The sequence below is a fragment of the Sminthopsis crassicaudata genome, chromosome 1 (assembly GCF_048593235.1).
Source record: "Sminthopsis crassicaudata isolate SCR6 chromosome 1, ASM4859323v1, whole genome shotgun sequence".
Lineage (NCBI taxonomy): Eukaryota > Metazoa > Chordata > Mammalia > Dasyuromorphia > Dasyuridae > Sminthopsis > Sminthopsis crassicaudata.
In genome coordinates, this window is record NC_133617.1 from 107641054 (window position 1) to 107659042 (window position 17989).

The window sequence follows — 17989 nt, forward strand, 5'->3', positions numbered from 1 at the left end:
CACTGACCCTTGTGTCCCAAATTTTCCCCTCCTTCCCCCCACCCCTTCCCCTAAATGGCAGGTAATCCAATATATGTTAAATATGTTAAAATACATGTTAAATCCAATATATGTATACATATTTATACAATTATCTTGCTGCACAAAAAAAAAATCAGATCAAGAAGAAAAAAAAATCTGGAAGGAAAACAAAACACAAGCAAACAACAACAACAGAAAGAGTGAAAATGCTTTTTTATGGTTCACAGTCAGTTTCTACAGTCCTCTCTCTAGGTATAAATGGCTCTTTTCATCACAAGATTATTGGAACTGATCTGAATTATCTCATTATTGGAAAGAGCACCATCCATCAGAATTGGTCAGTTCATAATCTTATTGTTGCCATGTACAATGATCTCTTAGTCCTGCTCATTTTGTTTCTGCTTTAATATTCTATGCTCAAACCTCTATTTTCTAAGGTTTTTTCTTCCTGCTCTAATATTCTGTATTTTAAGGTTCCTTACAGCTTATTTTATGTTTCCCTTCTTCCAGTTCTAACATTCTATGCTCCATCATTCTATGTTTGAAAGTCTCTACTAATTCAAACGTGCTGTTTCAAGGCCCTTCCAAGCTTTAAATATTCTATATTTGAAGGTCTTTTCCATTTCTAACATTCTTTGATCTAAAATCTCTTCCAACTCTATTTCAACAAAACTACAACTAATAATCTCCCATTTCTATGTTTTAAGTTTTACAAAGGATTTTCCTCATTTTACAGATGAAAAAGTCAAAGCTCAAAGGCTAAAACCTATTTCTATTCACATATCTGAAAAGTATCACAGGTGAAGGTCTAAATCAAGTTTTTCTCTAAGAAAAGGCCCTACTCCTTTTAACTTTCTATTCTACTTCTGACACTGGTTCATCACTAAAAAAAAGAATGAGCCAACTAGTAAGAACTAGACAATTTCCAAGATTCCAATGGCTAGACTTAATGTTTTTAAATTTTTCAAAACATCTTAAATTATTGTGCTCATTTGTTAAGCAACATCAAAGCTTCTTACCAAAAAAAAGTGCTTGATTTCTGATGATTTAACTAGCTAAATTAGCCCATTGGTATGTTTAGGTAACCATTATGAAAAATAACCCCCTAAAAAAAAAAAAAAAAAAAAAAAACTTACGCAACCAAAGTTATTTCAGAAATTGACATGTGCTCAGTCAATGGAAAATGTGTCCCTTTAATGTGTAACAACTCACTGCATATATTATAAATAGAAGTCAAGGAAAATTCAGAAAAGAGCTCTTTTTAATTTGATCATTTTCAATCTCTAAGCATTCACTTTTTCTTTCTAGTTCCCTCCTTAGTCAAAATTAAGCACTAAATAAAGGATTAAGACTTCAGTCTTAGGAAAGTAAAGACTGGATTGAAATCATGAACATCTGAAGCTAGAATGCACCCATATGTGGCCAATGTAGTAAAAAGAACAGTGGGGATTGAAGGATCATACAAGGAGATCTGGGAAGGGGTTTAAGGATCACCTAGTCTAATCACCTTAATTTGCTGATAACAACACTGGCAGAGAGAAATTTGGAAGGTTGTAAATAAGAGCTTTTTGCAAACATTAAAGCACCTACACACACACACCCAGGAAGTTGTTATGTCAATGATTGTTATGTAGTTTCTTGACCTAAAAAGGGGCTCCAGAAGTCACCTAATCCAGCTCTCTTATTTTATAGATTGGGGGACTGAATTTTGGACCAATTACTTGCTCAAAGTGATAGAGCTTGTAAGCATCTGAGATAGGATTAGAATTTTTTCTCTGACAATAGTTTTTCCATTGACAAGACTGGCAAGTTGCTTGTTGCTGATAATCTTTTTTGTTTTATTATTTAAATGTATGTTTCTCCTGATGACCATGCTTAGCAAACTTTAAACATCTCACATGTCATTTTAAAAAACTCTCTATTACCTCCATTGATATCATTTGCTGTTGTTGTTATTTTTAAATCAAGTATAAAGTTAAATTGGACATGTCATGATGTGCCATTGATTTACTATGTAAGACACTTTACTTAAGTGTCTTAATTCCTCTGAATCTCTTTCTTCTTCTAGACTTCAATAGTTCAAGAAGCTATGATTTCATCAATATAGATACTGCTCCCACAAATGCAGATCACAACTTCTTCATATCCCAGTACAACATATTCATGAAATGCCTCTCAGTATCTGAGATATCCCTAGAAATCGTTATCCCTGGGTTTATATGCCCATAACAAGAGTAAAGAAATCTGAACTTTGCCTAGGGGTACCAATATTTTAAAAGGAATAACCAGGGATGAGTTGGTAAATATTTAACAGCCAGATCTAGGGTGGAAGGAGGAGAATCAAAGTTCCACTATACACATTTTTAAATTTAATCTGCACTATTACCATTTTCTCCATCACTTTCTTAAGCCTAGACAACCAATAAAACAATAAATCAGGCCATGATAATAGGGTTTTTTTTTTCCCCAACTTTCTGAGGAAATTAGAAAATTAGAAATTTCCTGAGCATTCATGTTGAAAATTTAGCACTAGGCTTTCAGAGATAACATGGGCAACTTTCAGCACATGCCTATAACTAAAAACAGTAGTAATATCCTTTAGAAACATGGAGGCAACTAATCTTAGCATCCAGCTAACAAGGATAATGATTAAACATGGGAAGCTGCCCAATGACCCACAGCAGTGACATTTTAAGTGAATTTTTCTATAGAGAGCCCCACCGCACATAGTACATCTTCAAAGTATTTAAGGTTACATTTTGTGATGGTCACCTTGGGGACAAGCACTAAAGTCTTTCTAGCTAAATAGGACCTATAAGAATTTATATTCCACTGGCATAGCCTTCAAGGACCAAGGTCACTTTCATACTACAGCAAGGCATCAACATGGTACTTCAGGGGAGAGACTGCTTGGATAAAATAAGAGTAACACTTAAACATCTTATTTTTCAGAGAATTGAGGTATCTTTCTCAGTACACATGAGTCAGCAACAGAGACTTGTTAGGATTACTAGGTGAGAACTCAGGTTGTCTGGACAATTACAAGGTGAGAACTCAGGTTGACTTGACAGTTCTCTGGCTCAGACCTGTAAAGGGAGTTTACACCTTAGGAATCCTAGAAGGAGCAAGCTCATTGGCTGAAGTGGTTCTTCCCATAAGTCCTTGCATTATCCCACGCCCATTCTCTGGGAGGATAAAAAGAGGCAACATTGAGCTTGGAAAGCAGTCTGGACTAGGGAAGGACAAGGGCTGGAGGACAGCACTCCAGGAAGAGGAGAAGTCTCTGCATTACATCAGGCCTGACGGGGCTCTCTGCAGGAAGGGAAGTCACTTCTCTGGACAAGAGTTAACGGCAACTGCCTGGAGACAACGGTTCTCTATAGGAAGAAGAATCTGTCTGAGAGATTTGAGTAGACACAGCAGATCTCTTCCCAGAGGGCGATCCGGCAGCTTTTGGAGACAACAGCTCCCTACAGAGACTGAACAAGAATTTGGATTTTGGACTATCAATAGTACAATTCACTTTCACTTATTTTCAAGTCATTATTTGCCTCCACCCCACCCCAACTTGACTGACATGTCAATACTGATGCTAATTTTAATGGAGGATGCAATATAATAAACACTTAAGTGCCTTCTATGTGCCAGGCACTGGGGATAAAAAGGCAAAAAAAAAAAAAAAAAAAAAAAAAAGGAAACAGTTTCTAACCTTAAAGTCTTATTGGAGGAAATAACATGTACACAAATAAGACAATAAGACAATGCAGAGTAATTTGAAAAGATTGAAGATGAGAGAGAAAAAGAAAGAGACAGAGACAGAGAGAAAGAGACAGAGAGAGAGACAAGGACAGGGACAGAGAGAGAGAGAGAGAGAGAGAGAGAGAGAGAGAGAGAGAGAGAGAGAGAGAATCAGAGACAGAGAAAATGAGTCTTAAAGGAAGATAAGAATTCTGAAAAGTGATGATAAATAGTACACTCCAGACATAGGGGACAATCTGTGTAAATGCAAAGACAGTAATGTGAAATGATGCTAGAAAAGTTGTTTATCCTTCATTTTCAAAGAGGACCAATGATATGACCTGATGATGTTTTTACTTTTAAGTAAATTAGATTTAAATGAGGCAAAGTTGAACAAAGTAGTCAGCCTCACCTTCTCTTCCAGAGTCACTGAACTCCAGCATTAGGACAAAAGTCAGGACAACTGGTGATGACCCAGAATACAATGGATGATGTTGGGGTCCTCAATATTTGACCAAGATCCAAACTCTAAGAACTTTACTGTGACCATTTCAGCTTTTCACCTGCTTTCATAGTCATTGGGACAAAATGGTCTCACCCACCCATTTCATTGGGGAAATCTTCACATGCTTGGAGGAAAAACCCCTTCGACTCATCCACAGGAGTTTGTGAACCATCAACTTTCCTTCACCTGATTTAGCCCAGCTGCCAGAATGGTTTTATGGGGTGCATATGCTATAGCTTTTTGGAGCCATAGGTGAGAGCTGAGTGACAGGTAGACACCAAAGGTGGCAGAGCAGCCCTAAAAAGAGCTTGCTAAGTCCTAGAACCAGAGATGCTAGTTCTCTTTGAACAGCCATATACCCCAACGTTGAAAAGGTAAGATAGAGCTAGATGGTCAAGTTTGTATTTCACCCTAACTGCAATTGGGAGCCACCAAAGTTTTTTGAGCAAGGGAATGACTCAGTCACTACACACTTAGTATCACAAATCTGAGCTAGATGGAATCTCAATGATTATCTAACCCAACCCCTTCATTTTTCAGATGAGGAAACTGAAGCCCAGAAATGCTAAATGATTCCCACAAGTAGTGAGCACCAGTCAGAAAGGGAACCTGACTGTTCTGTCACAGATCTTTTTATGATATCACCATGATTTTTGTTTCCTTCTGATCATTCCTAAACCATTTCTATCCAGAAAAACAGAACTGCCATCCTCAATAGAATGAAGTTGGAGTCAAAGCTCTCATTTTGGTTTTACTACTTACTACTTCTGTGACCTTCCTCAGCTCTAAGTCCCAACATCCTACAAATGGAAAGACATTATTTCAATGACTTTCTGAAATGACATCATCTTAACGATGGACCTTCTAAGGTTCTCCCCACTCCCTTAAAGGTATATGTTCATTTTTCTTTCCTGGCTGCCCTTGATCAGTAGGCTTTCCTTAGATTCATTTAATCTGATTGGCAGGTGCTGGCCCAGAATTGTTCCAGTGTTAGAACTGATTAATTTTATTGACTTGTGTCACATTCCAGTCAATCTCGTCCCATATCTCCCTGCCTGGTACACTTAACAACAGTACACAAAAGTGGTGTAACCTCCATTGCTTCAAAGTGTTTTGAAATCTGTAGATTAAAGGAGACTCCGGAGTCCAAAGTATTAACACTTTACCTGGCCAAACAGCTAGCTGGCATTTCATTTAAGGATTGATCATTGCAGAATGAATGACCCCACCCATTCCTGTTTTTGAGACCAGGTCCATCTATTTTTCCCCCCCATGGGATGTTCTCTATTCCCTCTTCCAGTGAGTTTCCTGATTTATGAGCTCATTTAAGTTTTCTGTCATTATCTGCTCTTTCCATGCATTTTTCAATTTCCTGTTGTATGTATCATATTCAGTTTAATTTGTCTCGGATGTCTATTTCTTAGAATTCTTAGAGCATGAATCCTAAAAGAGACTATTTGTATCATCTCCAACTTTTGCATGTTTCTTACAAGCTCCAAAGCTGAAAGCTATTAGGACAACTATATCCCTTCTCCTGACATATGTACATGTTTATAGTCAAAATGCTCTTTAGCCTATGCCTCTTTGTTCATATAATTAGAAGCAATAGACTAAAGGTCCTCTTGTTGTATTCTTTTTCTCAGATTAGATAATTCACAACTGTTGGGGGCGGTTTTTCCCAGGTCCCATTGATCCAAATTAATATGCTTTCATGATGCATTTTGGCCTCCAATTCTCCTCATTTACCATAAAACAAAAAGGGGAAAGCCTTAGATTAAGCAGAAAAAGAAATCAATTCTATCATCCTGGAACAATCTAGAGGACTCAACAGATGTGGGAAAGAACCCACAAAATATGTAAGTTTGAATAGGGGTCTGCCTTTGTTTCATTTGGGGAAAAGTTGCTTCATGGTATTTCTTCATCTGCTGAACAAAGGTACTTGACTAGACAGAGATTCTTAACCCAAGGCCCATTACCTTGGATTTTAAAAGTATATCTTAATAAGCATTTCAACATAGTTGGTTCCCTTTGTAATCCTATCTTATTTTACTAAGTTACTAAATTACTCTGAGAGCTCAGAGGCTTCCCCACAAATTGTCAAAAGAGTAAACAACACACACACACAAAAAGGTTAAGACCCCATCAGAGGACTTCTAAGGTCTCCTCTAACAAGATGACTTTTAAAAGTTTGGACACCCTAGATTCTGGCTTCATTTCTGTTCATGGGCAAATTACTTGAATTATTTGAGCTGATCTCATTTCTTAAAAAAAAAAAAAAAAAAAAAAAAAAGGAAAAGGAAAAGGAAAACACTTGCACCCCTCTCAATTATCCTGGAGAAATGTGAAAACTTTTAAGGCACTTGTAGAAATGCAAACTGTTATGATAAATCTCTTCTCCAACTATTTGACACCTCCAAAAAGGTTGTCATCTGCCTTGTCAGTACGTGAAAATATCTGTGACTGGAAATGTGGCACAAAAGCAAAAGCCTGGGCTTCCTGGCCCCAGAGGGCAGAAAGGGGAGTAGTTGTTAGTCAAAGTTGCAGAGACATAAATACAAGCTTGAAATAAGAGAAAGCTTCCCAACAACTAGAGCTATCAAAAAATGGGATGGACAGCTTTGGGAAGAAGGGAGTTCCCCATTCATTGGAGGTTTTCAACAAAAGACTGGAATATCACTTTTCAAAGAACTGGTTAGGAGGCTTCTTGATAAGTAAAGGTTAGATGAGGTACCTTGTGAAATCCCTTTGAATGCTAAGATCCTATGACCTCCTTAAATAAGTTGTGTTCTTTCTTATTCAAGGTTAAGTGCTGCTTGGATCTTTTAGGGTTGTTGGGGTTTTTTTTCCATCCTTAACCCAGTGCTTGGTATATAGTAAGTGCTTAATAAATGTTTGCTGGTTTGATTGAAAGTACAAAATAGAGAAAGGGAATTTGGGCTTTATAAAAATAATCAACAAGACATCTTTATGAAACCAGGTTTATTAAAACTTCTCTACAAGTCAGACATTCATGTCCATTTTCACATATATACATATTTACAGGATCAACATAGTGTTATTAGCTTCCCTGGCAGACTGTCCTGCCAGCACACAGACTCTTTACATGTAGGCTGTATCACAGATACAAATGTCACACAAATGGCACACAACCACGAGAGTGTTAGTGCATCAGAGGCTCTGGCCACTCCATTCCTCCCCTGCTTTCTTCTCTAATTCCCATGATTCTGTCAAGTTAGTACTGCCAAAAGATTCACATTTACCTTTGTTTTGACACCTTAGTTATTTAGACACAGACGAAATACAGGACGACAAAGCCTCAGACAACCACAAAAGTCATAGAATACATAGAAAAGGTTGAACATATGTACAAAGCCCACAGTACATGAGGTATCCATGGCACCCTCACAAGGCATTGGACAGCTTGCCAAGGCTTAGCCCTGTTGTAAAATGACCACGCTGTAACTGTGCCGTGTATGTATATACACATATCTATGCACATATGTATGTGTATATATGTATAAATATGTGTATACGCACATATTAAAAAATGTTCCATTTACCCGTGTAACCAACTCATCTTTGGGACTATCCCAGGAGTTTGCTGAAAACTTTTTAGTTTTCCATTTAGATTTATGTTAATACAAGTTGCCATTTCTCCAGAGCCACAAAGAAGGCCACCCTGGAAAGATAAAGCAGGAATCTTAAGCAGGATTGGCCCACTTACTCACTCTGACAGTCAATGACGCAATACGATGATTTATTAATCACATAAAGTCTAAAATATTAACTATCATGCAAAAACACACACACAAAAACACACACACACATACATACATACACACACCTATACACTGCTAGAGGCAGATATATTTAAATAGGGAAGGGCATTCCTAGAAACCAGTCTAAAACTCTCCTAAGGCTACCCAAGGCTTGCCTTCTAAACATTTCCACATTTCCTGCTGAAGAAAAGACACATTTTTGACATTTGCTGGACAGGGTACTCCTGAGCCTTCTCCTCCAAGACAAGAGGGTCAGCCCTGAAATGCCTTCAGAAAGACACAAGTGCTAGCACACTTGGGAGGAACCAAAAGAGCTAACTGCTTCCAAGTACTCAAATTATTCACAAAACTGCAGTCTCTCTGCCTGAGATCAGAGTTCTGAAATAGCCAGGAGTTTAGAAGCTTTTTATGATTTTTTTCCATGGTTAAACTGGTAAGTACTTTTATAGCTGGGGCTAGGGATGGGGAAAGGTGGGGGAGTCAGGAAGGAAAGGGGGAAAAGTTTCAAGTTCAGGGAGAAGGCATTAGTGTATATGAGGTCTTAACAGGAAATTGAAGAATGAGTCTGGATTTATGCAGCAGGGCAGGCTCTTGTATTCCTGAAACAGTCTGATCAAGGAATGGGGCAAAGCAGTTGGTACATGAGTCTAAGAAGAAGATGCAGGTTTAGCAAACTTCCAAGTGGATGGCACAGCCTTTTGCAAATGCAAAAAGGTACCTATCCAAAGAGCAGCAAGATGGCGGGTTCATTGGACCAACAGTTTATCTCATTGGTAAAATATGGCTACTGCCAGGTAAGTGACCACACATACACCAAAAATCACTGCAGAATTCACTCATTCTCCCTCTAAATTTTTCAAGTTTACTTCATGGTAAAAGTGTGATTCTGTCCCAGTGCCATAACCTTTGTCAGTGGTAAAAGATGCAGGTCTCAGCACCTAACCAATCAGACGTGAGGACTCCCTGAGAACCATAAAAGCTCTGCTGGGCAGCCAGAGTGCTCCTATCAGCAACATTGCTTAGCACAAAAACATCAGGAACAGGAATTCTGAGTAAAGCAGCTATGCTTATTTACATCGTCACTTATCTGGTCATCACCATACTTAAAGCTCTACCCATCTATAAAAATGGAAAGACGAAACCCTTGAAAGAAAAAAAAATGCCATGTGTGAGAATTATGAGGTTTTTGAGGTTTCAGGATTAGCAGAAGAAGGAACTAATGTCACTGTCTTCCTGGTGTTCTGGAACAATCTGGTCTGACGTTCCTGTTTCGTGGTCTATGTATCCAGGTTCCAAGACTGACTCAAACCAGGGATGAAGTAAGACCTCTGGAGCTGTGAGTCTCTCGGAGGGCTCCCGTCTCAGAAGACTACGAATGAGGCATCTGGCTTTGGGGGATATGTGGTCAGGGATGCAGAATTGTCCACGGCGGATTTTGGAGAAAAGAGCACTGGGGTCTGAGTCATGGAAGGGGTATCGCCCAACTAAAAGGGTGTATAGCATCACCCCTAAACTCCAAACGTCCGCCGACTTGCCGGAATAGGTCCCCGTTGTATTTAAAATCTCAGGGCTCACATAGGCGGGGCAGCCGTGTTTGTCCGAGAGAGCATCGTCTTCCCCCTTGATGATGTGAGTGTCTTCGAGGCTTTCTAGTCTGAGCTGGGTCCTGCACAACAGAAGAAATAAATATGAGCTGTTGTGAAGAATGAGGAGCGGCCAAAAATGGAAACCACAAATGTTAGCAGCTAAAGTCCATAACCAGGGTTTGGAAGAGACCAAGCCTTCTCCGTCCTACACGAAGCATGGGGGGGAAGGACAAATTCAGCACTACTGTACAAGTATCAAATGCACTTGCAAGTCACAAGAGCAACACAAGCCTCAATATTTATCAAACAATTCCAATTACAGCAAATGTTTGCAAACTTAAAGGGCAGGATGCACACCCCCTATTATCAGCACCATGCATAATGTTGGTGGTGCTGACAAAGTATCAATAGTTATGTTGTTTAAAAAAAAAAAAAAAAAAAAAAAAAAGAAGTAGATATCCAGGCTCTGTCACTTAGTAGCAAGTCACTTACACACACACACACACACACACACACACACACACACACACACACAAAACATGGTTGTGAGGATCAAATGTTATAATCTACAACACAAGGTTTTGCAACCTTAAAGCACTACTTAAGTGTGAGCTGTGATGATTATATTCATTATATATTATTATTAACTTGCCAGGCTCCTTAATCTCTTTAGACTTGAATTTCCCCATGTGCTAAGGTGAATCACAGGATTGAGAGTTAGAGCTCACCTAGTCCAAACCCATCATAAAACAAGAAGAGGAAATCAGATCATCCTTGCCTACCTCAGACAGTTTACTGGGATTATGTTCATGGAGGCCAAGGGACTATCTCAATTTTATTAACTATACCTGCAATGCCTGCCACACAAGAGGCACTTGATAAAAGTTTTGGGGACATTGATTGAAGAATCAAATGAGATAATGTTGGGAAGTATCTTTTAAACTACAAAGCTTAATCCAAATGTAAGATGAGTTTACCAAAATTTTGCAAAATTCCTTTCATGGTTAAGAGGGAGTGTGACCTATGAGGTAGAGTATATGGGAAGAGTACTAAATTCTCTTTCCTTTTGATACACTGATTTAATCTGGTCTCCAAGTCATTAACTGCCAGTGTTGCTCTGAGAATGTAAACACCGTGAAATAAAGAGAACACAATGTAGTCATTTTTGTTGTGCACTGTTAGACAGCCTTGCCTTTGGTGACCTACACAAACACACACTCACACTTATCTACCTGGCCAGTGACAGTAACAATAATGATGGGAAAGTGGTCAGGAATGTTAATTATATTTATTTGAGCACTTTGAGAAGAGCCAGCTTAGCCTGGAGGGAGAGATTATATGGACAAAATGGTGGATTTGGGGTCTATGTCACCTTTTCCCCAAAGTGACACGACAATGTCTGTTATTAATGCACATATATCAATACAGGCATTGGGAAACCCTGCTACTGGAAAACCTTTGATCAAAAGGAGCCCAGCAAGTCACAGAACAGCAGAGGTGAAAAACTTTAAAGGTCCCGAAGACCCAGAAGTCCAAAGTCACAAAGGCAGCTAAGTGGCAGAGCCATGCTTTGCACCCAGATCCCATGACTGCCCATCTAACATTCTTTTCCAGCAGGAGCCTCCTCGGCTGTCAGACCGGACTGTACAGATTCTCTCTACCTCCCAGGGCCGTACAAACCATCTCTGTTTCCTCTACCAATCTCTCTCTCCCACAGTCCTTAAAATGGCCCTGTTTCACTGCAGTCACTTCTGAGATTCAATACAGTTAGTACCAGCTGATGGATCAATTCCTTTTCCTCTCTGAGGCCCCAGTTTTCTGTTCCCCCTCCCCTTCCTGCTCAGTAGAGTGTACTGTACATGCGTTAACTTCAGTCTGTCCTCAGGGTGACCTCCTGTAGTTATGTAAAATACCCACTGGTTCTGTAAACGGAAAATGTGACTCAACCCACACTGTCCACCCCATTGGCTGCCACAGGACTAAAACCCTGCACCTGTGCTTGATAGACTAAGCGTCAGCTTTAAATTGCTTAACCCTCTGCTTGCCAAAGTCACCGTGCACGACATTAGCCTATGCAAGACATATTTCAGGTTAGCAAGACTGTGCAATGGATGTTCCAAAAAAAGGATAACCTCTTCAGAGGTGACTGGACCCAGCATCAATCAACTCTCTTCAGCAAGTAGGTCACCACTCTAAATTAATCTGTCCATTATCCTCAAACTGAAATAGAAACCCAAGTCTACAATGGGATTCTCTTCCTCTGAACAACACTAATAAAACTCAAAAAGCACATCACCAATAACTGTTTTAAGTTAAAAAGTTAAACCAATTTATATTTCACAGTAAGATCTAAAGTTCCCTTGTCTGAATCACCCTCTAACCACTATTCTGCTTTATTGCTTTATCAAAGCATCCTTGGACTGGAGGAATTAAGAGGAAGATACCTACAGGGTATCTTATAGAACAAGTAAAAAGAATACTGAATGGCAACATTCAAAATGTCCTTCACCAGTCTTAATACTAATAGCCAATATTTACATAGTACTTGCACTCAACAACCCTCTCATTTGATTTTCACAATGCCCCTCTGAAAGATAGATGCTATTATGATCCCCATTTTACAGATAAGGAAACTGAGGCAAACAGATTAAATGATTTGCTCATACAACTAGTATAAGTGAGACCCAGATGTAAATCCAGGTTATCCTAACTCCAGGTTCTAACCACTAAGCAACCACATGGTTTAAAAAACAAAACAAAACAAAACAAAAAAATTATTCTCCCCTCTGACAAATGTTAGTATTCTCTCCCATAAATATACATATCCAAATGCATGTGTATATATATGTATATATGTATATACACACACTTCCAAATAAAATGTAAGCAACTTGAGGTTGAACTATTCTGTTTTGTTTATTTGGTTTTTTTTTTTTTTATTCCTGGCAGTGTGCCCGGTATATAGTAGGTGCTTAATAAGTGCTTGTTGATAGATTGATTTCTAAGTTACCTCAATTGCAAACCTAAGATCTGAATTTCCTTCTTCCTAAAACCTAGTTCTTTATTACCCAGTATGAACCACATTTAGAACTGAATTCATAGCAAATTTCTATTTATTATTCATATAGGTTGTTTTCTGAAGATTTAGGCAAATAAATCAAAAAAATGTGGTTATCCCACCTGATACCAATACATGACATAGTATTCAGGCTGGAGGGATAGAAGGCATGCATTCCCTAAGATTTAAGTAGTTGATTTTGCCTGCCAGACATCAAGGATCCATGTATTTTTTCAAAAAGCCTGTAGCTCTTTGAAAAATTCCCCCATGAGACAGGATGCTATAAAAAAGTGGTAAATAGCTATATAGTGAAGACTTACTTTTTATACTACATATTTGTGGCCTAACATCATATATAATTTTGGAAGGGAGAGGTTCTATAATCACATTTTATCCATCAAAACTGTTTTCTTTCCTAGACCTTCTTAGAGAGCTTAAAGTAAGTCAAATAGCTGCATTTTGTGGAGGGAGGGAAGAAGAGGAGATGGTAAGTATTGGATTTCTTAATTTCTTAAATGATAAATCTGGCATAATATGCCAGTCTTTTTAACTGGGAATTTCTATTGACTAGATCAACATGAAAATTTGCTGCAAATGCAAAAAAGTCACAGCAGTAGCTGTCACTAATGCTCACCTCTCCTCTGTAGAGAAAACAAATTTCCTGAGCTTCAAGTCGCCCAATACAATGGCAGACTGGTGGCAGTGGGCAACGGCAGAGACGATCTGCTTGAAGAGCCGGGCAGCCTCCTCTTCCCGAAGCCTTTTTCGATTTCTCACATAGGAGTGCATGTCCCCAAAGTCTTTTTCAAAAAAGACATATGCCTTGGTATCCCCAAGAATCACTTCAACAATCCCTGTGATATTTCTGTGAGATGGCAGCTGGATATAAGGCCGGATTTTATCTTGGTAGTGTTTAATAGGGAACACCTGCAGAAAAAAAAGGGGAAATAAGCTTCCTGTTGTGGAAATAAAGGCTATAAACTGAAATAAAATCCCAACTCAGAGTTACAAGCTGTATGACCACAGGTAATTAACTTTACCTCTCTGTTCCTCAGTCATGTTTTAAAAAAAAAGAAGGGGGGAGGGTTGGACAAGGTGATCTATATATACACCAAGAGACAATATGGTACAGTGAAAAATCTCTACCTGGAATTGAATAACTTGAATAATCTGGTTAGATTTTCTGATTCTGCAGATTATGTGACCTTTAAGAAAATCACCTAACTTCTCTCAATTTCAATTTCTCACCTGAAAAATGGGACAGTTGGGCCAGATGACCTTTAAGGAGCTGAACATCTTTAAATCCTATGATAGATTACTAAAATGTTGCTTCTCAGCACCCACATTGAAGTTAGATGTTTAATTTCAACGTGAATGATATCTAGAATTGAGCCTACATACTCCTGAGGCTGTTATACTCTCCTCTCCTTAGGTCATATCCTTCCTCCAAATTTCACACTACCTCTGCCAATATTTAAAAACCAATAACACCTATTAAGTCTCCAGAGACCTGATTAAGCTACAAGTGCAGCCATCCACCTGTTTTACCTACTTGAGAATACTAGTCTTCGAGTGCCCCATCTCCCTAGACAATCCAGATCCAGGCAAGGATATCCAGTCTTTCAGTTCCTCTCTATCTCCCTATTGTGTTCTGAACACAGTGGATGCTTTCAATCAGTGTTCACTGATGACTGATTAAGAGAGGCTTGGTCCACTCCCTTGTCTCCTTTGCTCATCTTAGCATCGGGAAATCCTGGCTTTATTCCATAACAGTTTAAAAACTGTGACTGTCAATTGTTTTACAATCTAGAGTTGAAGGGTGTTCATACAAAGTATCAAGAATATGGTGACTCTGCAAGAATAGGCAGCAAAGAAAGGTAGAGAAGAAAAACAGCGGAATATAATTCAGAGGGAAGGAGAAAGATGATTGGTGAGAGACAGAGGCAGAAACAAAGACTAAATGATACAAGGAAAGAGACAAAGGAAGAGAGACAAAGACAGAAAAAAAAATCAGATTATGACACAGCTCTGGGCACTTTAAGCAACCTGAAGTGTGACTCAGGTATAACCATCATTCATCTGTTTCTCAAAAGCTCCAAATAAATGCTTTTAAAGGAGGAGTTTTAGATCTACTGATTTTTTTTTTTCCCTTCCCAGGGAATGGGTAACTTCTCTAAGAAACCAATTGTGCTCTTTTAAAGGCCTTTTGTTTTTGCCAGGGTTACTCATATCCTAGACTCAACTGGAAACGGTGACACATGGACCGTCACCATCTGGATCCAGCTATTATCTGTTGGGAGGAACTGGATAGGATTACACAATCCTCAGGTCCCACCCCATCTCTTGTGCCAGTCTGATAGATTGCTAGCAAGGAAAATCCCTCTGCTACTCCCCAACCTGCTGCTCCCCACCCCTTATTACCACCATTCATAGACACTTTGCCAAAGTGGCCTTTTAGACTAGTTACTTAGAATTTTTTTTTTCCTTTTTCATTCCCTAAATGCAGTTTTTGCAAGCATTTAAAATGCCCCTGAAGTCAGACAGCAGGTGGCAGTAGCCAAACTCAATGACAAACACTCCATTCAGATGGAGTCAGGTGAGCAGCAGAAAACCAAGCTGACCCAAGTGCTGACCCCTCAGTTCAGGTGAAGGGTGTAAACCCGAGAAAGCCGGCAACGGCTTTTTGAAGCACCTGTGCTTTCTGAGAGGAGGGCATGTGCCTTTGCGGAATGAATTCTCTGGGTGGCTTTAAATTTATTGGAAATGTCAAAAGGATGGGTGCATTAAAGAAGGAAACTGCAGCTCCTGTTTCTGGGAATTTGTCTTCTCAATGTTAAAAGGAAAATCCATGTCACGAATTAAAAGGAAGTGAATCGAGTGTTCCAGATCTTTTCTATTAAGGAGTGTCAATTCTAAGGGTGCTGGTTGGCAAACTCTCTGTCTCAGGCCTTGGGGGGGAGTCATAGAACCCCAAAATCGGGATCTTAGAGGTCATGGGATCCACCCTCTCTCGCGCGGAGGCTTATTACTGGGTGCCCATTGAAAATTCCTAGCACTTCTAAAACGCCAGCAGGCTCAGAGTGGCAGCCGTGCCAGCCTCCAAGGAAAAGGTACCTCCACCCAATGTGGCTGAGATCGAGGAGCTGGATGAATTACTTTCGGAAGATGAGAGTAGACTGCTCAAAGAAAGGAGCGGTTAAATGAAGAAACGTGGTTGAAAAATTATGCCTCCCCAAATCATCGAGTACGCTCCGGAGTCACTGAGAGAAGTCCGTAGAAATCCCAGCAAAAGGCTTTCCCACCTCCCCAAGGAACACTCTTGCCTGCTCTCCCTAGTTCGGTCCCCTCACTTCTTAAGTCTTTACTATAATTGTGCCCTCCAAGAGCCCGTGATAGGGGATGAAGATTGAATAGATTTTTAAGGTCCCTTCCGACCGAAGATCCCGCCAGACCTTTGTCCAACCTCTCCCTCTCCCACGCTGCGTCCCCCGGGCTCGGGAGTGAGGGTGGTCACCGGGAGCGGGAGGTGGGGGGGAAAAACGTACCTTGCAGCGTAACTCCTGCCCGGTGTGGATGCTCAGCGCCCGGGACACATGCTCCCGCTCGGCCAGGGGTAGCAGAAGGTAGCCAGCGATCCGGCTGGGCCCCGGGGCGCTGCCGCCGGGCGCCGAAGGGGAGGGCGCGGGCGGGGGGGTACAAGGAGAACTGGGGGGGCTGAGGTAGTCCGGAGGGTTCGGGCATTCGGAAAGTCGCAAGCACTTGGCCGCCACGGCGGCCGTCTCGTCGCCGTCCAGGAGGCGTTTAGAAGGGGAGCCCCGGGCTGCAGGGAGCAGCAGGCCCGGGCTGCGGGGCTGGACGTTGCGGCTCATGGCAGGGCGCAGGGAACACATCCAAGTTCTGGAGCCCGAGAAACAGGGCTATTAAATCCCCGAATCCGAGAAGGAATTGGGAGCGGGGCCCCAAAGTCCAGAGATCGGACGGTAACTTCCAAACCTGAGGCTCCTCTTGAAGTCTTCTGGCTTTCACCCCCCACGGGGGGCAAAGCTAGCCAGAGCCGCTCTAGGGCGCCCACGTTGCAGCCGGGGCCGGGGCTGAGTGGGGAGCCGCCGGGCTGTCCGGGGGCCAGCTCCACCTTCTCCCCCCTCCCCGAGGGGGGCGGCTCAGGACTGGGATTCCCGAGAGCCCCGGCTCTCGGTGACCGCTGCTAGCTGGCTCGGGTGGCTTCTTGCCGCTGCCTAAGTAGAGACAATCCAGGCGGAGGAAGGTCTGCACAGAGCGCGCTCCGGGGCCGGGGAGCCACCCGTCTCCGTCTCGGAGCTAAGCTTCCCAAGCGGCAACGAATACCAGTGGAGTAACCCAGAATCGCGAAGCCCAAGTCTCTGGGCAAAGGCACCTTGGCAACTTTTGGCGGCGCTTCTCTCCCTCCGCGCTCCTCAGCCTCCGTGCAGGGTGAGGAAGAGCGGCTGAGTGTGAGCGAGCGAAGTGCGCGGTGCGCCGATCCCAGACTGTGCCCTCCTTCTTCTCTTCCTCCACCTCCTCCTCCTCCAGCGGTGACTCACGCTGTATACACACAGTCCGATTATATGTAAACAGTTGGGAAGCCGGGTTGTGCAATGAGGTGCTACGATTCCAGCTCCTCGGCCCACCACCCGGCTCGCTGGCTAGCAGCGCGAGGAGGGGAGGGGAGGTACAGCAGCAGCACCGAGAGGGGGCGGGGGGAGGGGAGGGGTCTGGAGGGGAAGGGGCAGCTTCCAGGAGGCACCCCGGCGACGCGCGCACGGATGCAGGTGACGAGTCTGGGGCAAGAGCGCGAGCCCCCCGCACACACTTCTCCGACCCACCGCGGGAGGGAAGGGAAGAGTGCGAGCTCGGAAAGAAAGAAAGTGGTAGAGGGAGGAGGAGGAGAAGGAGCTCGCTCTCTTTCGCTCTCTCTGCCTCTTTGAGCCAAACCCGCGGGCCGGGAAAGAGAAGGATTAAAAGTTGCCGTGACGCTAGAGTCCAGGAGAACCGGAGTTGGGCTGGGGTTGGGGAGGGTGGGGGGAGAGAAGGGGAAGGGGCGGGACTCGCTGGGCGGAGCTTGGAGGAGGCCGGAGCTCATTGGTGCGCGCTCCTCCCATTCACTCCGCTGCGATTCACCGTCTCCGCTCGAGTACAATGGGCTGAGGAGGAGGAGGAGAGAGATGGGGGAGGAAAGCCCGTGAGCTGCACTGTCGGGGTCCTGGGGGAGAAGGAAAGAAAGGGAGCGCGTGCCGGGGAGCGCGCGCAGGCTCTGCGGCGCGGGGGGAGCCCAGCCCTTGCCCTT

At 42.2% G+C, this 17989-nt stretch overlaps 1 protein-coding gene across 1 annotated transcript; it reads right to left on the bottom strand.

Moving 5' to 3' along the window:
• Positions 1 to 7228: 7228 nt before the first annotated feature.
• Positions 7229 to 17628, bottom strand: TRIB1 (tribbles pseudokinase 1). Its single transcript, XM_074265751.1, has 3 exons — positions 16233 to 17628; positions 13322 to 13614; positions 7229 to 9709 (listed from the first exon to the last, which is right to left on the bottom strand). The coding sequence occupies exons 1-3, from the start codon at positions 16575 to 16577 to the stop codon at positions 9244 to 9246; spliced, it is 1104 nt and encodes a 367-aa protein (XP_074121852.1). The 5' UTR covers positions 16578 to 17628; the 3' UTR covers positions 7229 to 9243.
• Between the last annotated feature and the right edge of the window lie 361 nt (positions 17629 to 17989).